The sequence below is a fragment of the Aquarana catesbeiana genome, linkage group LG09, assembly GCF_042186555.1.
Source record: "Aquarana catesbeiana isolate 2022-GZ linkage group LG09, ASM4218655v1, whole genome shotgun sequence".
NCBI classification, from domain to species: domain Eukaryota; kingdom Metazoa; phylum Chordata; class Amphibia; order Anura; family Ranidae; genus Aquarana; species Aquarana catesbeiana.
The window spans coordinates 190928172-190949002 of NC_133332.1; the positions used below are offsets into that span (position 1 = coordinate 190928172).

A 20831-nucleotide genomic window follows, 5' to 3' on the forward strand; every position below is an offset into this window, starting at 1 on the left:
TCTCGATCACCGCTGGGCTCCCGCGATCGCTCGGGGCACACGGAGAGCCGGGATCTGTGTGTGTGTGTAAACACACAGTTTCCAGTTCTCTGAGGGGAGAACTGACAGATCCTCTGTTGATGTGAACAGACGATCTGTTAGTTTCCCTGCATAGTCCACATCCCCCTTCAGTTAGAACACTTCCTAGGACACCCATTAACCCCTTTACTGCCCCCTAGTGTTAACCTCTTCACTGCCAGTGACATTTTTGCAGTAATCAATGCATTTTTAAATCGCACTGATCGCTGAATTAATGCCAATGGTCCCAAAAATGTGTCAAAATTGTCCGACGTGTGTGCCATAGTGTCGTAGTCACGATAAAAATCGCTGATCACCGCCATTACTATTAAAAAAAAAAAAAATTATTAATAAAAATGCCATAAAACTATCCCCTATTTTGTAGACGCTATAACTTTTGCGCAAACAAATCAATATACGCTTATTGCATTTTTTTTTCCCAAAAATACGTAGAAGAATACGTATCAGCCTAAACTGAGAGAAAATTTTTTTTTTATATATTTTTTGGGGATATTTAGTATAGCAAAAAGTAAAAAATAATGCATTTTTTTCAAAATTGACGTTTTTTTTTGGTTTATAGCGCAAAAAATAAAAACCGCAGAGGTGATCAAATACCACCAAAAGAAAGCTCTATTTGTGGGGAAAAAAGGACTTTGATTTTGTTAAAGCAACACAGTGCTGAATTGCTAAAAGTGCTCTGGTCTTTGGCCAGCCAAATGGTTCGGGGCTGAAGCGGATTGACCATCTTTTATCATGTCTGCAGAGACTGCATTTAATATTAACTTAAAAGTAGAATATACACATACACATACACATACACTGTCATTTTGTACTGTCATCCTGCATTTTCGTTTTTTTGCACCAAAATTTCCATTCAGTGCACCCCTACTTGTAGGAGAAAAAAGACACACACATTTGTTAATAGAAAATAGTTTTTATATTGAAGTACATTTCAAATTTTCCAGACCGTATAAAATTACAAATATTTTATTTTTACAAGAAAAGCTGATAAATTTTCACACACCAAATGAAAAAAATATAGCAAAAATATATATACCCCAGAGAAACCCACTTTTGTAATTTATTAGAGACCCGGCATAATACAGAAATTTGTACGCAGGTCACTGGCTTTGGAAGTCATTTGAAGCTTAAAAATAAATTACAAGTGCTCTTGTTTATAGCTACAAATGTGTATGTCCAGTCAGGATTGGATTCCAGTTTATAGGGGGGGGGGGATAAGGAAACCCCACATATGAGATACATTTAAATGGAGTGTTATGAGGCAAAAAAAAAAAAAAAAAAAAAAAAAGTGTTACAGGTATCAAAAGGATCAAAGGGCAAAATTGCATTTAAAGTGGATGTAAACCCCATTCATGAAATCTGACCTGGGCACATATCTGTAGTGTTTACTTATCTCTCTCCAAAGCTCTAAGTCCTGTGTCTTTCTTTCTGCTGCTCCGTTCCTCAGTGATTATCAGCAAGATATCTTCTTATAAGTTCTCCAAACACAGGAGAGAAAAGCAGCTAGAAATTTGTGACGGGGAGGGAGATGAGCAGAGATCTTCTCTATTCACCGTAATTAGATATTTTTATATTATATAAAAATATGCCCAATCTGCCCTCCCACTGTTGAAACAGGAAAAAAAAATTCTAACACAATGTGCACTTTCTGAAGAACATAGAAAGCTGAAGACAACAGATATACATGTAAAAACTTATGTAGGGAGATGATTTTTTTTTTTTCTGTGTATTATCTGAGGCTGTTCACTTCACTGGGTATATGTGATGGTTTACATCCACTTTAAGTTCATTCTATTTATCTCTAAACTGGAGCAATTTCCTTAAAGCAGAGTTCCACCCAAAAATGAAACTTCTGCTTCTCCGGTTCAACCCCAACCCCCCCCCCTCCGATGTCACATTTGGCACCTTTCAGAGGGGGAGCAGATACTTGTGTAATGCAGGCATTTGCTCCCACTTCCGGGGATAGATCACTGCAGATTCCATGGCCATCTACACCATGTCCGGCCCCTCCTCAGTCCCCCCCCCCCCCCTGCTGTCTTCTGGGAGACACACAGAAGAGAGCAGAGACCAGCGAGAACACGCATGCGCAGTAAGGTACGAGGCTTCACTTCCTGATTGCCTTACCGAAGATGCCGACGCCTGCACCCAGAGCTGAGGGACAGATCAGCTTCGGGTGAAGACATCGCGGGCGCCCTGGACAGATAAGGGGCCTAATATTAAAAAAGACAGCAGCTTTAACCACTTGCCATCCAGGCCAATTCTGACATTTCTCTCCTACATGTAAAATTAATCATTTTTTTTGCTGGAAAATTACATAGGACCCCAAAACATTATATATGCTTTTTTAGCAAAGACCCTAGAGAATACAATGGCGGTCATTACAACTTTTTTTTATCTTGCACGGTATTTGCGCAGCAATTTTTCAAACACTTTTTTGGGAAAAAAAAAAAAAAAAGACCCACAAAAAAACATTAAAGTTAGCCCAATTTTTTTGCATAATGTGAAAGATGAAGTTACGCAGAGTAAATAAATGGCTAACATGTCACGCTTCAAAATTGCACATGCTCCTGGAATGGCGCCAAACTTCGGTACTTAAAAATCCCCATAGGCTACGCTTTAAATTTTTTTACTGGTTACATGTTTTGATTTACAGAGGAAGTCTAGGGCTAGAATTACTGCTCTCGCTCTAACGTTCACGGCGATACCTCACATGTGTGGTTTGAACACCGTTTCCATATGTGGGCGGGACTTACAGGGGCGCTTTACATTATTTTTTAAACATCCGGGGCCGGCAGATCCGTTCTCCGACTCACCGATGGAATCGGTGAGTCGGTAGAAGCTCCGGGGGGGGGGGGGGGGGGTTGAGACGTCCCCTCTCGCCGCCCGTAAGAACGATCAAACGGCAGAACAGCCGCTATGATCGTTCTTATGGTATAGGGAATCGCCGGCTGAAAAAGACGATATCTGAATCAGGCCTGTAGCTGCAGGCAGCATTTAGATATACCCGCTCAAGATCAAGGATGTCATATGACGTACCTTGGGCGGGAAGTGGTTAACACCTACATCAGAAAATCTGAATAATAAAAAAAAAAAAAAAAAAAAAAAAAAACCACACACAACACACACATTAGTGCAAACATTGTACAGCAGGCACAATATGACGTCTGCTGCGGCCATCCACAGAGCCACTCTTCAATGCAATGTTAGACCCCATTCACACTATTAGCTTTTCTGCAGATTTTTGTCTTCAGATTTACCAAAACCATATAATATGAGGAGGTCAAACCTTATGGGCCCTTTCACACTGGGGTGGTTTGCAGGCGCTATTGTTCTAATAATAGCGCCTGCAAACCGACCCGAAAGTGCCGCTGCTTTGATTCCAGTCTAAAAGCCCCAAGGGCTTTCACACTGGAGCGGTGCGCTAGCAGGACAGGAAAAAAAGATCTGCTAGCAGCATCTTCGGAGCGCTGAAGGAGCGGAGTGTATACCGCTCCTGCCCATTGAAATCAATGGGCCAGCGCGGCTATACCGCCGGCAAAGCGCCTCTGCAGAGGCGCTTTGCGGTGGTTTTTAACCCTTTCTCGGCTGCTAGTGGGGGGTAAAACCGCCCCGCTAGTGGCCGAATACCGACGGTAAAGTGCTGCTTATAATAGCGGCCCTTTTCCTGCCGAAGCCGCCCCCGCGTGAAAGGGCCCTTAAAGTTGCAATTTGTATGCAATCAGGCAGGCCCTTGCCCTACATGGTTTTGGTGAATCGGAAGACAAAAATCTGCAGAAAATCTAATAGTGTATATGGGGCTTGATGAAAAAGCCCTGCTTAAAAACCTATGCAGATACTGACTTTCTGAAAGTCATGCACGCTGGACGGTTTTATAGCTGCTGTTCTTGGCTTCAGGTGTTTTTTCTGCAACCAGTAAACTCCCAGCATGCTATCTTATGTGTCCATGCACACATAGGCTGTTCTCAGCGTTTTTTGGCAGGGGCGTTTTCTTGCTGGAAAAAACCCCAGAACTAGTCAGTTTTGAGAGGAGTTTTTCAGCTGTAAAAACGCTCCAACTCTGATAAAAAACTGAAAAACTGCAAAAAATTATGAAAACGCAACTATTTGGCATTTATCTGCATTTTTTGAGCCATAAGCTTTTGTGGAAAGATTTTTATTTTTTTTAAATTTTTATTTGTTTAGCAAAACGAAGTGAAAACCGCTACTGCAAAACTCACTCTACTGGCTTTTTTTATAACATCCAGTGTGCATGAGGCCTAAGGTACCAGCAGTGCACTGGGGAGCTAGGAGGGGCTCTGAAGGTAGGAGTGGACAGCTAATGGCGCTTGCTGTACAGACTGACTCTGCCTATTTTCTTGTATTGTCTCATCCACAGGGACACAGCGAGTCTTTCACCTTCAGGAGGTCTAAAAGCTGCCCATCTGAGGGGTGAGCAACACAGCAATCAAAAGCTAACAAGCCCCCCTCAAAAAAAAAAAAAAAAAAAAAAAAAAAACCACACACACGGAAAACTGGGGACTGCCTGCAGCTCAAGCAGCCAGCTGAATGATATTATGTCCAAGGACAGCATCAGATTAGCTTGCAACATCTACCTGGTAGAACTTACAGAACATGTGAACAGAAAACCAGATGGTAGCCTTGACATTTTTTTTTTTTAAATAGTTGCTTAGTGCTTAAAAGATCTAGTGTGCCTACTGACAGGAAAGTGTAGAACCAGCTGAGTCACCTAGCGGTGGTGGAATGAGAAGATGGTAATTCCCTTATGGGGGGGGGGGGAGAATCATCTGGGATGACAAAAAGGGAATCGTTCTTTCTGAAAGAAGCAGTGGTTGAGAGACTCCCACAGCCATAACCACATCCAGACAATAGAGGAAATTTTCATTTTGGTGACTTAGAGCCAGGCGGTCAGAAGAACAATGTCCAGGTTTAAGGCCCCTTTCACACCAGAGGATGGTTCAGGTTCATCTGTTTTTCAGGCGGACCCAATCGGACCACCCATTGTTCTCTAGGGCGGCAGATATCAGTGGACATGTGTCCACGGTCACCCGCCGGCATCTGATCCGAAAAAAAACAGACAAATGGAGATATGGTCGTACATCCGTTCTGGCAGATCAGATAGGAAGACAATTGGAAAGAAACGGACATGCAGTCCATTTGCATCCGACCATTTCAGAGAGCAGCAGGCTGTGTCCGTGTACACTCTCCATAGGAGAGCAGACACAGACCTGTCATCTGCCTGCTTAGCAGGTATCAGCTGAGAGATCCTCCGCTGAGCAGTTGGATCCACTTAGATGGATTCCAACCCAAGTGAAAGGGGCCTAAGGCTAAAAACAAGTTTGAAAGGGCAGAAATCTAACCTAATAGTGCTAAGAAACAATGGTTCAGACCATCTGCAGGAAGGAGAGGATGTGTCCCACAGCAAAAAACTCCTAGGGTCAGTGTCTTGAGACTTGCATCAAGTGAAGTAGGCATCCCATGCCCAATCATACACCTTGTGGGAAGTAACATTCTTAGCATCACAGGAATAAAATATTAAAAAAAAAAAAAAAAAAAAATGCCCTTTTCTCACAAAACCTGGGCTTGAACAGTCATGTAGTTAAGGCTGATGACTGTAAAGCAGGATGGTAAATTGGTCCTTGAGAACCTCCTGGTTCTCCAGGAGTCCCACATCCATCTGGGCCAGGCTGGAGCCATGGGAATTACTGAAATGCCACCTATCTCAATCCTGCAACACAGACTAGGAAGAAGCTTCAGAGGAGAAAAGCCACAGATGAGAATCTACTGATCCCACTGAGCCACCAGCGAATCCAATGCTTCTCCTAGGAGCACCTGGAGACAAGCCTAATAAATGTACTGTTTAACCTGGAGGCAAGAAGCCCTACATCTGGCATCCTCCAGCTGTGACACAGCAAACAGTGTGTCGGGGTGTTATCAGGCCCCGTAAAGAAATAGTTGGAACAGCAGGTGCATTGATAAAGTATTTGCAGCATTAGGGGCTCTAAAGAACCCAAGACTGGAAACAGCACCTTTAGAAGCAATAGGCTCATCCTCTAGATTCAAAGTGGTGAGAACCACATCAATATGAACCAACACTGACTCACTAGAGAATAGCAGTGAACGCTACTCCTTGGGGCAAAGACTGGAGTGATTTAGAATCAGAGTTGTTGAGGGCTAAGAAGCTGTCAAAGCCATGAAGAGATCAGACACAGAATCTGTGGAAGATGTAGAAGTGCAAAATGGCAGAAGAAACAACAGACAGAGGTGAAGAGGTCTCTGATGATGGGGAACAGGGGGTAACAGGTTGCAGACATCACCCCAGATTGTGTGTGGGTGTTTGCAAACTGGAGTACCATCACATTGTACATGCATGCAACACTTTATGCAGTGAATCGCATCAGTGCTCAGACTCACACCCAGTGTCGGCTCCTTTCGTGGCAGAGACCAGCAAGAAAAAAAAAGGGGGGGGGGTTTTAAAGGTGCCCAGCAACCTATGTAATTGTGGAAGCTTCTTGTATTGTGTCAAAGTGAATCTTAAGTGCCAGGGGAAGCACTAAGGCAATGCTAGGAGCTCTGGACTAGGAAAGTGATCTGAAGTTAACTTTACCTGTCTGGAAAGTGCCCTGCATGGAACCCAGTGCACAAAGATCACTTCCGGGATATCCCTGCAACATTGTGCTGACATGGCACTCTAAAAAGGCAGGCCAAGGACAACCATGCTAGATAGCTGCAATGTAAGAGACAAGCTTTAGCAGTAATGTAGATGTATTGGTTAAGGAGGAAATATCTTGAAAACTAAGAAAAAGAAGAAAAAAAAAAAAAAAAAAGAAGGTGGCAACAAAAAAAAGATTAGTCTCCCATACTAATGAGAAGTAAGTGTCCATCCTTTTAGTACACTAGCAAATAAATTAAGGCATGTTAGTAATCCTGGCCAGGCCTACGTGTTTTCTTTTTTTTTTGCTAGTGTCCAACTGGCCTGTAGGCAACAGAAGCCTAAGGTGAAAAGCTTGCTGTGTACCTTAATGGATAGAAAGAAATGTCTATTACTCACAGCCACATTCTCTTGTCAAATATGCAACGTATCCCTTAATAACTTTATTCAAAATGCCTCGTCTTAACTGTGGCCTCAGCTGACAGCCATCTGATAAAACCAGTCCCAAAAATATGTATTTCTGCAAGGTGGAAACAAATGGTTGAAACACTTGATATCTAAGAGTGAACTTTCATGTGCACAAGATAAATGTGGACCTGCAGAAAGACCTTGGTGCCCACACAGCAAGCAGCCTGCCATTACTCATCCTGTGGGCCCGCTGTGCCCTGAAATATAGCCGGCTGCTGTAATTTTTGGTGAGATACCCCCAGTAGGAAATCATGTCTAAAAGTAAGTTTCCTCATTAGCTGGATGATAATTATATAAAAACACACACAGGTATTTCTTCAAAACAACAAAAAAGGTAGGAATCTGCAGCAAAGATTTTTAAAATCCTTGCAATGTACATATATCACCCAAAAGGCGAATGCTTTTTTTCCCTCAACAAAAGTGGAGTTAGTTACTCTAACTATTCTAACCTTTCAACTAGGAACCAATGAAGCAAAAAAACACAAGCTTTCCTGACTGTTTTTAAAAAAAAAATACTTTGCGCAAATGATAGTTTACAATTGTGAGATAAATCCATGCATTTCCTCTATTAGACATCAGATGCAAGTATTCCTTTGACATTATAACACCAATCTTTTGTATAAGTGGATTTTATCATTTACTGCAAAGTATACTAGAGAACATAATGCAGAGATGCTTGGTAGTGGTTTTAGTTTGTGATTAAGTGGTTATTGGTTGACATTACTAAAGTGCCTTTTACAAAAATGCTGTCACTATCCCAAATATTAGCTATAAGTGAGTTCCTTACTTAATGTTTGAACTAATTAATGGCAAGTAAAAACTTTTTACCCAAAACAATTAGATATGTTTAATAAACCAGAATGCTGACTGCAGTGACAAATGTAAGATACAATTTACAAAATTAAAATAGCAGGCACTCCAGAAATGTAACAATCAGAAAATAAGTGGGTTTTTTTACATCTTCATGCTGTGTACTGGCCAGAGGGTGCATACCCATTAAAGTAAACGTGACAACAGTTTGAGACGGAGAAGAAAGTCCTGCCTAACAAGTACTGCAAAGTCCCATTTACAACTGCTAGCCAGAGAAGCCTATTCTGTGCTTCATTCAGATACTGCTTGGTTCACACTATTGCAATGCGGGAACCAGCGCGAGTTCCCGCTCCGCATGTCTCTCACAGGCAGTTCACACTGCCCTAATGCAAACCGCTGCGGGTGTCAATACAAAGTCAAAGACAACCCCAGATCAGTTCGCAGATCGCAAGTTGGCAAATGGTGCAGGAATTGGATTGCATAGGTGTGGACACCCATGTGATCCGATTTTAGTGTGGACCCAAAAAAAAAGGGCCCTGAACCATCATGATGCAAATTTAGCCATACAATCTGTTGCACAGATCTGCATGTGATCTGCATAGCAATGCGGTGGGAATCAAATGCAATGCCCTACACTGCAATAGTGTGAACCCAGCCTTACTTTGTCACGAATGGTCTGACTTCCCCAACTGCCACTGGAACTTTACCTTTTTCCAGTGAGAGTGCCTCTTTTTAGGGTGACAGTGAGTTAGGGGAGGTGACATTTAGTCTTGAAAGTCAAGTCCTTATGACAAAATAAATGAGGTTTAGAGTGCACAGATTTTATTTTGAGTTAAAAAGTTATTAGCAGGCACCTTCTTAGGAAGAATGTTTACAAATTCAAAATGGCAGACAGGTTCAGTTTAAAGCAGAACTAAACCCTCTTATTTTCAGCCAAGGAAGCTGCCAGCTTGGCTTTTGTTTGATCTTCAACTGCCATGATGCTGCACATGTGATCAATTATGACTCCAGCCCTTTGATGGTTAGACAGTCTAGTTGAGAGCACAACCAATTTGACAGTTACATTCCCAGCACGTGCACATTATGGGCTTCAGATATTCAGGAAATCATGCTGAAAAGGAGATTTCTACCTTAATGGAAAATGTCTTATCAGAAAGAACATACTTGGTCCACAAAATATCAGGTAGGGGGCCCTGTAGTAGGAGTCCACTGTTTATCAAAGATGAAACAACCCCCTGGGGCCTGCACTTACAGGTATTGTGTGAAGGTGTCCTGTTCTGAGACAGCTGTTGACACTAATACTTTGTTCAGTGCAACTTAGACATTGCAGTTTTCTTCAGGGTTGAACCAGGTCTTAAAAACATCTAACATCAGAGATTATCACTTTCTCTCGAGGATTCATTCAAGCAGTGTTGGCATGACAGCTACGCCGCAAGTAAAAACAGCAAATGGTAGTGAGCATGGGCCATAAACATCAAAAGATCAGTCAGACACGCTGCAGGCACAATACAACAACTGGAAGATCTTTACACAAGTATGCTTGCTTGGATTGTCTGCAGTGTTAATTTTAGTCTTAGGACTAAAATGGCAATTTTAGTTTTAGTACCATTATAGTCTTCTGCAATTGTTTTAGTTTTAGTCGGCTAAAATCTCCAGTACATTTCAGTAATTGCAATTTAGTTTTAGTCAGTCTTTTGACTAAAATGGCTTTTAGTTTTAGTCATATTTTAGTCATCTCAATTGTTTTAGTTTTAGTCGTATTTTAGTCGACTAAAATAGTATTCATTTAGTCGACTAAAATGTTTTAGTCATTTTAGTCAAATAAAATGTTTTAGTTGACTAAATTAACACTGATTGTCTGTGCATTTATGTTCATGTCTACGGAGAAGATACAGCATGTTATCCCTGGCATCAAAACAGCAGCAATCAGATGAAATCCAACCCAGTCAGTTGCTATTCCCCTTCCCTGAGGGGTTAGGGATGTCTGCTGGTGCCTAATACATCTTTGCCTAATCCATGCAAAATTGGTCAAATCAAATGTCAGGTTATGAGTACCATAACACATTGTGGAGTACATGAGCATACGTGTAAGACCCCATGCACATGAGGCGTTTGCCCAGCTCTCATAAATGCCTTTCTTCCTGGCAGCAGCATTTTGGTAGAAAAAAAACAAAAAAACTGGGTGGCTTGGGTGGGTTTTTCTGTCTCTAAAAAACGTTGAAATGCCTAAGGGCCCTTTCACACGTGCGGACTGTTCAGATCTGCCTGTCAGTTTTTTCAGCGGACCTGAATGGTCACTCCATACATCTCTATGAAGTGACGATGTCAGCGGTGACATGTCCGCCGACATCCGATCTGCCTTGCAAAATCCAGACGGATGGAAATCCTATTTTCCATCCGTCTGGCGGATCAGATCAGATCAGATGAAAATGGACAGGCGGTCCATAATCATGGGAGCGGAGATCTGACAGGTCCTTTTCTACACAGTGTGCAGAGACGGACTTGTAATCCGCGGGGATCAACGGAGCGATTCCTGCTGAGCAAGCGGATGGCTGAATACGGATGCACATGTGAAAGGGGCCCATGTCTGCATGGATGCATAGGCTAATATTAAGGGGTGTTTCAAGGCTGAAAAAAAAAAAAAAAAAAAAAATTTAAAGCCGGCGATACAGGGTTTGAATCTTGGCCAGTTCAGCAGGGACCAGCCAGGACTCGATCCATGGGTGGGGAAACTCTCTGTATCCAAGTAGATCGATTGACTTAGGTACAACCAGCACGTCGGATTTCTAGCATGTGATTATTGCTAGTGGCTATAGCTGCTAGCGAGAATCACTGTTCTTCCAGCAGGGACAGCCCCGAACCCCCCCCCCCCCCCCCGGGAGAACACAATAGCTCTGCAGGAGGGATTTCCCCCCATCAACACTGACTGTGTTGATGGGGGGAAATCAAATTAAAATTGGGGGGGGGGGGGGGGGGAGGAAAATAGGAAAGAAAATTGCATCATTTATGGCCTGCCTTATGCTCAGTGTGCATGAGGCTCAAAGCACTTCTAAATGAATGCAGATTTGGAATCACTAACAGCTATATAACGGAATCTGATTGCTTCACACAGAACCAGAAAAAAAAAAAAAAAAGAATTAGGAGGGTAAACATAAAAGGGATGAGGACACCTCAGTTAAGTTTGTTTTTAAAATTGGTTTTGGCACATTGGTACACATTTTTTTTTCTTTCAAAAAATAAAGAAAAATAAAATAAAAATACTGGGGTGCTTCCTAAACTAGATTAGAAAGGTGCGCAAATGTATATTTTCATTAACATGCTTGTCTATCCAGTTTAACATGTATGTGAGCTAATGAAGTTGGAGGTTGGTGGTTAAAAAAAAAAAAAAAAAAAAAAAAAATAGTAGTACTAATAAATGCACTTTGTAAAAACGGCACAATCAGCTTCATGCTTGAAAGCTGAAGGAAAGGAAAACTCGAGATGATGCCCATTTAATCTTAATAATTAGTTTTAACTTTCTATTCTGAAATAGAAAATGGACTGTCCACAACAGCCTATTAGTGTCCACGGACAGTTCTGGATTTTCTTTTAAGTTACAAAATAAAACTCAATGTTTGATTGGTTGCAATGGCCAACACTTCCACTTTGACCCAATATATCAGCCTGTGTTTCACTTGCGAATAGAATTTAGTGAACCTATTCATCATATAGGTGACACATACTCTAGCTTTCAAATCATTTACACTCTCCCATAGGGAGCATGCCAGTAGAATTGTACAAACTTACTTACTGTTGAAGTGGAAGAGATCAACCCACCTTTCAAAGATTTAGAAAAATAGATTTTGAGTGCAAAAGTCATTACTGTGTAAAATCCATTGCAGTTTTTGTTATAAGACAAATTTGCAGTCCTGATATGGTTGCAAGAAAAAACAAAAAACAAAAAAAAAACAAAAAAAAAAACCAAACATAACTCCTACACTGTACACAAAACAAGAGTAGATTACACATATACAAAAGATCAAGCATTTCCCCACCACCCTTCACCAGTCCCACATTGCAAGATGTTGATATTTTAGAAATTGTACAGTTTTCTTGGTGGTAACAATTAAGGATGAAGACTGGTCTGGTCAATCATTATCAGAGTTTGGGGGTGGTAAAAATACCATTGCATCGTTAAAGCTGTGCCCGTATGCTCTTAATCTGTAAACACCGTACATCATGACTTGCATGTTGTTAGGAGATAGTCCACTGAAGGTGATTGCCATATCTGAACAGCAACCCTCTACTACTTTTTGTGGGTCATTTGCCATTGCTTCTTTAATTAGGGTACCTACTGATTTTGTGTTGAAGACATTTTTACCTTCAGAATCTTCTGCATTTTCTGCCAGCACACCCTTGTGCTTGAGGCACATTGCCAACTGCTTGTCTTCAGAGACCTTCCATATGATGCCACCTGTTTCTGGACACTTATCTGGCTTACTCAGCACATCAACAAAACGATTTGCACATTCAAGGCTTAGCACTATACCACCTGCAATATCCACATAATCCAAGTCTCCCTCTTTCACAGTGTGACCAATATAGAAGGGCTCTGAAGGGTCTTTCTTCAGAAGGAAATATTTCAGGTTTTCAATAATGGCAAAGGTGGAGGGCTGGCTGATGAAAAACCAGTTGTACTCATCTTTGTGGTTCTCATATGCCATTTGGATAGCTTTTCTCATCATAACCCACATGTCGTTACTGTCAAGAACAATGGAGTCAAACACCTTAATGTGCTCGGAACTGTAGAAGTCGGCCTTGTCACAGTGCTTGCTCCAGGTGGTCCTCGCAGCAGCCCAAAGGCTCAAGTCTTTTGGTTTGACAAGGATAATACAGTACACTCGGATGCTTTGACTTAATTCCATTTTCTCTGTTCCCATCAGTTTGCGAACCTCCTCTTTATTAGGGGCATGAATGTGATGGTGTTCATGAGGGGTAGCGGGTTCGTGGCTCAATTTAATGTGTCCTAGAAGAGTAACCACTATGCAGAATGCACTTCCTATCAGCATTCCCCGCATAAACGATCCTCCTTCGGAAATCATCTTTCCTACAAGAGAAAAAAAAAAAAAAAATTATCAACAAAATTGGCAAGAAGAATAAGGCACAATGTTATGAAATGAGCTGATGAAAGCGCCATTTCTTTCGTTTTCAATTATGTACTGCAGAGAAAATGTATAAAAAAGTTTCCTATTTGAAATATGGGGACTCCCAATTGTTACCTTTTTAAACAGGTTCCGCATGGCCTATAGCAATGTTTCTCAACTTCAGTCCTCAAGTACCCCCAACAGGTCATGTTTTCAGGCTCACCATTATTTTGCACAGGTCAGTTTAACTGCCTTAGTAATTACCACAGCCGTTTCATCTGAGGGAAATCCTGAAAAAATAGGATTTATATAACAGCTTACCTGTAAAATCCTTTTTTTTTTTTTTTTTTTTTTTTTAGGTACATCACGGGACACAGAGCCATAGTAGTTACTATGTGGGTTATAGGCCACCTTCAGGTGATGGACACTGGCACGCCCTAAGACAAAAAGTGCACTCCCTATATAACCTCTCCCACTACTGGGAGTACCTCAGTTTTGTAGCCAAGCAATACACGTGTATACCAAAGAAGGAAGGGACCACTGTGTCCCATGATGTACCTCAAAGAAAAGGATTTTAGAGGTATTCCTATTTTCTTATCAGCAATGGCAACTGAAGGGAGGGAGACACAACAAAAGTAGGGCACCAAGAGACTAGAGGACTTATACTGCAGCCTGCAGTACACTGCTCCCAAAGGCGATATCCTATGACCTTTTACATCTACTTGATAGAATCTGGTAAAATGTATGGACTGAAGACCAAGTTGCGGCCTTGCAGATCGGAGCCATGGAGGCTTGGTGATGCACTGCCCAAGAAGCACCAACGGCTCTGGTGGAGTGTGCTTTATTATGAAAATGAGGAATTTTCCCTCTTTAAACCATTGGCTTGAAAAATCACTTGACAAATCCATTTAGATAGTAGACTTCGATGCTGCCTGTCCTCTTAGGACCTTCTGGCAACACAAACAAAACATCTGTTTTACGAATCAGAGCGGTCACTTTCAAATAGACCTTGAACGCCTTCACCACATCAAGAGAATGTAGTGACTTTTCTTCCACAGAATGAGGTTTTGGAAAAAATTAAGGCAGAACAATATCCTGGTTTAAATGAAAACCTGTTACTCCTTCAGTAGGAAATTAGGAGGTCGCAATACAACCTTATCCTTATGAATAATCAAATATGGCTCTTTACAAGAAAGAGCAGCCAACTGTGATACTCTTCTCGCAGAAGATATGGCAACCAAGAAAACTATTTTCCTCGTCAAGAGGACCAAGGGAATATCTCGAATTGGCTCAAAAGGCTGTTTTTGTAAAGCAGACAGGACTAAAAATGTAAGTCCCAAGGGTTCAGGGGAGATCTAACTGGGGGATTAATCCGCGTTACCCCCTGAATAAAAGTTACAAACCAGAGAGTGTGAAGCAAGTGGTCGTTGTCCTTTAGAATGTGGGTCCCAATAGCCAAACCGTTAAATTTAGCGTTTGTAAGGTAGGATGGAATACCGGACCTTGCGAGAGAAGGTCTGGCCACAGTGGTAGGGTCCAAGGGTCCCATACCGCCATTTTTATGATCTCGGCAAACCAAGATCTCCTGGGCCACAAGAATCACCTCCTTCCCTTCTGGCTTGATCCTGCAAAGAAGACGCGGAAGCAGCAAAACAGGAGGGAACGCATAGATCAGTGAGAGCTGATCCCATGAAAAGACCAAGGCATCTGTTCCGCATGCCATCGGATCCCTTGTCCTTGACACAAAGTTGTCAATCTTGTTGTTGAACCTGGACGCAAACAGATCCACATCCATAGCTCCCCATTTTTGACATATTGGCAGAAAGATGTCAGAATGATGGGACCATTCTCCCAGGAACAATTGTTGGCGACTCAAGTAGTCCGCCTGCCAATTTTCTATCCCTGGAATGAAAATTGCAGATAGAAAGAATGATTCACCTCTCTCTGGGCCGTACAACTTCTCATGCCCCCTTGGTGATTGACGTAGGCCACTGCTGTGGCATTGTCGGATTGAATCTTGACAGGATAATTCCGTAGTCTGAGCGTCCAAGCCTCCAGGGCCAGGTGTACTGCCGAATCTCTAGAATATTGATGGGCAAGGTCCTCTCTGAGTTGGACCATTTCCCCTGGACAGAAGCTTCTTCCACGACTGCTCCCCAGCCCAGAAGGCTGGCATCTGTTACCATCTTCCAGGTGACTGGCAGAAAGGATTTCCCTTTTTGAAGATTCTTGGATATCAACCACTAATTGAGGCTCTGACGCACATTGGGGGATAAATGCATTGAAAAGTCCAGAGCTTGGTCCTTCTTGTTCCAGGTAGACTGGATACTGTTTTGTAGCAGTCTTGAATGAAACTGTGCATAAGGAACGGCCTCGAAAGAAGCCATCTTTCCCAACAATTTCATGCAAAGTCGATTAGAAGGATTCTTCTTTGTTTTGACGAACTGAATTAGTTCCTTTATGGAACTGATCCTTTCCTGGGGCAGAAACACCCTCTTCTGAGCTGTATCTATGATCAGCCCCAAGTACTGCAATCTCCTAGATGGTTTTAAAGGAGGATTTTTCTAGGTTGAGAATCTAACCTAGGTCTTCCAGGTAGCCGATTACGGTGACCAAAGTTTGGTTTAAGCGGGCTACCGACTGATCTATCAAGAGTAGATCGTCTAAGTAGGCTAGTATAGTTATACCTTTTGGCCCTTAACCTGGCTAAAGAAGGAGCCAGGACCTTTGTAAAACACTCGAGGTGCAGTAGCCAGACTGAAAGGTAGAGCTACAAACTGAAAATGAAGATTTTCTACCTCGAAGCGTAGAAATCTCTGATGAGCGGGGAAAATCGGCACATGGAGATAAGCATCCTTGATGTCAATTGACGGCAAAAGTTATTTAAAAACCGGTTTAGATGTTTGAGATCCAAAATGGGTCAGACATCCCCATTTGGTTTTGGAACCGTGAACAGGTTTGAATAAAAGCTCAAACCTCGCTCTTCCAAGGGGACCTCCGATATCACTCCTTGAGATAAGAGATGATCCAGAGCTAGAAAGAGACACTTCATTTTCATTTGATCTCTGGGAACATTTGATCTGAGAAAACAAGGAGACGGGAACTCTCAGAACTCTAGTTTGTAACCTAGAGAAATTGAGGATGCCACCCATCTGTCTTGACACTGTTTCTGCCAGACCCTTGAAAGCCTTCCCCCCACTCAAGCGGCTTTAGTATTTTGTTTTGTGGGTTTCCTCCCCCAGGTCCTCTTTTGGCCCTGGGACTGACTCTGAGATTTACCTCTTGAATCTGACGGCGGAGGCTGTCGTGACTGCCTGGAGGCTGCTGCCCCTGGCACTGGAGAAGAAATAAGTTTAAAAGTAAAATGCTTAAACTTCTTCTTAACCAGTAAAAGGGAACTTTTCCCATTAGAAATTCTTTGGATATACTTAACCAGATCGTCTCCGAACAACCGTTTACCATGAAAAGGGAAACTGGCCAAGAGCTTTTTGCATGGCGCTTTGGCTGACCAATTTTTCAACCATAGGATTCTACGCACATGTACCAGTCCTAGCATGAGCCGTGAGGCCTGGAGAATAGAATCTTTCATAGCGTCTACTGTGAAACACAATGCTTCTGATATACCGGCCAAATCCTGGGCCTGCTGATCAAGAATAACTTTGAGTACATCTGTAAACTGGTCCTTTAAGGACTGATATACTCCGATCACTGTCAGCGCAGGTTGAATGACTGAACCTGCGAGTGAAATATATGAGCATTGTCAACTGGACAAGTCAGGTTTTTATTCACAGAGGATATAGCAGCGTCAATTGCTGGAATTCCCCATTTCTTATAAAAAAAAAAAGTCAAGTCTTCTTCCATAGGATAAAGTATTGAAAACTTTTTTGGAGGGAAAAATTGTTTATCTGGGTGCTCCCATTCAGAATACATAAGCTTCCTTAGCCATGAATGGATAGGAAAAGAATGAATGATCAGATTGGGGAGGCTTTAGTGAACCCAAACCAGAAGTGGGCTCGTCGACTGACTGCGCTGCTGGCAGTAAAAACGTAGAGCGGACTAACTCAGTGAGAGATTGTACCAACAAATCTTTCCTGTGAACCTGAGATCGCCGGATCAGGTTCCTCAGAAGAGGAGACGTTAGCCTCTTCCTGGTCCTTAGAAGGCAAATTGTCCTCTCTTGCTCCTTGTTCCTCTGAATGAGGGCCCTGAGCAATGGACGGGGACCTGCTATGCTTAGCCCCAGTCTGGAATGTAAATAAAGCATCAATTTTTTGCTCCAAGCTTAAAATGGTTGAAGAAAACAACCTCCTGGGTAATATACATAGGGGGTGCATTGTTAAGAGCAGCTGCAACACTTGCCCCTCCTGATGGCTCACTCTGATCAGCCATATCACTCTCAGGGGAGGATGCCATCTATTTTGAGATGATTCTAGGCTGCCGTGTGACTGTAGTAGTCTTTCTAGAGCCCTTTCATGAGGTGTTTTTTTTACCCCCCTTCCGCTCATAGCCCAATGCACAAAGCAGAGGTACTACCAGAAGGAATGCATCCACTGCATGAGCAATAGTCCAGCTCTATCGCTGCTAATAATGCTCAGCCTGATGCTGTAAATGTCAAAAAGGAATGCCTTTTTAATACCACTTTTGCTCTTTTGTCCCTCCAGCAGCATGAAACAGCACAAATGGTGCCTTTTAAAACCTCCTTCCCCCGCTGAACGTTGGAGGACTCCAATGCAGAGCTAAGGCCGCCCCCCCCCTCTTACATAGTCTACGGGAATGGCGAGGGGGGGGAGCTGGAAGTCGCCGAGTGGCGTCCGTTCGTGCCCCAGGCTTACCGGAGGTCTTGCTGCTGGCCGGAGGAAGGACTTCTGCTTCCTGGATCACATTGTGGCTAAGAAGCATGAGATGTAAGTGCTCAATACAGCCCCCAGTGGTGATCACATAGGCATGACAACATTTACAAATCTAAAGGAGACATTCATAAAATTAAAACATTTCTTAGAAAACTCCACTTACTTTTCCCGCCGCAGGGCTTTCTGTGGTAAACCAACAGACCCAATCTTCACCCTTCACGATGGGTTCCGTTAAACCTTTAGGAGCTGGGGATCCTCGAGGAAACCCACTATCCTTGACCTGTAATAGCATCCCGCCAGTAAAACTTTATGGCCTTACTACCTAAAAGTATTAGATCCCAGGGTCCAGCTCTCTAAAAAGAGAAGCGTTACAGGCAAGACCTCGTTTCTTCAGATACGAGGCCCGGGTACCATTCAATTTGGCCAAAAAGACACTTTGAATGGATCCGGTCTGCATGGCTAGCCCCAGCAAGGATTGTTCCAGTGGAGCTCAGCACAGCACATCTTTACTCGTGACCAACACCTTAGACACTGGCGAAAAAAACAAAGTACTCCCAGTAGTGGGAGGGGTTATATAGGGAGTGCACTTTTTGTCTTAGGGCGTGCCAGTGTCCATCACCTGAAGGTGGCCTATAACCCACATAGTAACTACTATGGCTCTGTGTCCCATGATGTACGATAAGAAACATGACCTATTGGGGGTACTCGAGGACTGGAGTTGAGAAACATTGGCCTACAACATAATGACGCTGTCGGGAACCTGTCATCGATCGGGGCAGACGTCATATAATGTCCTTCCGGATTGAGGCGTGATCAGTCACCGGCTGGGTCCACAGGACTCAAATGATGACTGATCAGTGTACCGGCTTGCTGCTGGTACCATGTGACTGCTGTAGCCAATCACAACAGATCACATGACAGTTGTAAACAATGGATGGCTTCCTTTCAAGCTTGCAGCAATAATTGCATGAAAAATCCATCAACTTGTATACTATCAGCCTGCTCATACACGGTTCGGATCCCTGCTGAACCGGTTGAGATTTGAATTGTCCATGGCCGGCTTTAGTGACTCAGATTATTGGCAGCCACACAAGTAGCATTCGTAGAATGAGAAGTCAGGAATGGCAGACTCCATATTTCTCTCATGAAAGGTTTCCTTTACACATTTTAATCAGGTTACCACGGGAAACAAATACTCAGCTTTTCAACATTCACAAAAGTTCATACCAAAAAAAAAACACAACTAGAATATGCTGCATCTACTGAATGGAACAGGATTACACCAAGATAGAATTAGAATAGACTTTAGTCTAAGTTTTATTGCTATGTTACATACAGAACTCTGTATACTAAAAAGGTGTTCAGGTCACCCAAGTCCAAAAAAAGAAAAAAAAAAAAAAAAAAAAGGACACACATACTGGTATCATGCCTCTACTCCACACCTTCCTTTTTAATCTAACTTGCCAAAAGAAGACCATGCCTCGAATCCAGAAAATGTTCTCACTATCTGATCCTCCCAGAAAAGGACCATCTAAAATAAAGGCAGTTGCCATCTTAAAGTAGAAGACAAACTCTAAATCTACTTGTAACCAAAACGAATTTAACCCTGTAAAAGCAAAAGCCACTATACTTACCTTTTCTGAAGCCGATCCAGTCCAGTCTCCAGCGACTGAAGCTGTGTACAGGAGAGAACTGACAACGGCTGTGAAATGCCTGGGAAGTGACATCACTCAGAGTTACTATGGGGCTTTTGTTGTCGGCTGCCTTTTCTGCACCCTCCTCCACAGAGAAGCATAGGTGGGTGGGACCGGACCAGCTGCAGAAAAAGGTATGTACAGCGATTTTTACTGAAGAGTCCATTCACACTTCACACTTGTGAGACTAAAAAATTGCGTGATTTCCATTGCAACTATACAAAGCAACTTGATGTGACTTTGGATGAGTGTGACTTTGTTGCAACTTTGGCTTTGACCAATGTGATTGTTTCTTGCCCTACAAAGTCGCACACAAGTTGCAGTTGTATATCATGCAGGTGAGATTTTTGAGGGTTTTCACTGAAGTCTATGGCCTCCACTAGAAATGACTAAGTCACACAGATATGAACAGTACTCACTGAGTAAAATGGAGTGCGACTTGTCATGCAACTTTGGGGTCCAAAGTCGCATTTACAAGTCGCACAAGTGTGAATGGGGCCTAACAGGGCTAGATAGATTTGTTTTGGAATGTGGCTGCAAATAGCTTTAGCGTTAGTTATTGGATAACCTTCTATGTTAAGATGAAGTACACAATTTTAAGAAGATATTGAAGGGGAGATAAAACACTGTTGTAGTCCAGAGCAGGCCAAGCAGTGAGAACATGAATTTGTCTGCATGTAAAAGTGAATTTGGTGTAGCGATTATTAAGAGCAACTCTAAGCCACTGCACCGGAGGTACGCCAATACACAGAGTGCAGCATGGCTGTATTGAAAAGCTGCAATTAAGGAAAAGGACATGCATCAGAATGCAATTGGGGCAGCCCCCTTGGACTTTCAAGGCAGAAAAAAAATCTGGTAGAGAAAGATAAAAGACAACGCAGTGCCACTTTTATCGAGTACACGATATAGTAGAAAATGTAAAACGTAGCCATATAGGCAATTATATTAAAATATACAAAAACACACAAAAGAAACAAATAGTACATGTACATAAATGTCAAACCTAAGAGAGCAATTCTATCCAGGTACTGACAGAGTCAGGCTGTGGTCAGTCCATAGAAATTTCTTGCACAAATCCCAACATGTTTCAGAATTGTGTACTTGATAAAAGTGGCACTGCGTTCCTTTTATCTACTTTTTCTATCAGATTTTTTCTGCC

At 42.5% G+C, this 20831-nt stretch overlaps 1 protein-coding gene across 3 annotated transcripts in view; it reads right to left on the reverse strand.

The window, feature by feature from the left end:
• Nucleotides 1-971: 971 nt before the first annotated feature.
• Nucleotides 972-20831, reverse strand: part of C1GALT1C1 (C1GALT1 specific chaperone 1) — a 41381-nt gene continuing 21521 nt past the window's right edge. For all 3 annotated transcript variants that reach the window (XM_073599451.1, XM_073599453.1, XM_073599452.1), the window contains exon 2: nucleotides 972-13091. In XM_073599451.1, coding sequence (XP_073455552.1) covers nucleotides 12133-13086 — 954 coding nt within the window. In that variant the 5' untranslated portion in view covers nucleotides 13087-13091 and the 3' untranslated portion in view covers nucleotides 972-12132. The remainder of the gene's footprint in view (nucleotides 13092-20831) is intronic.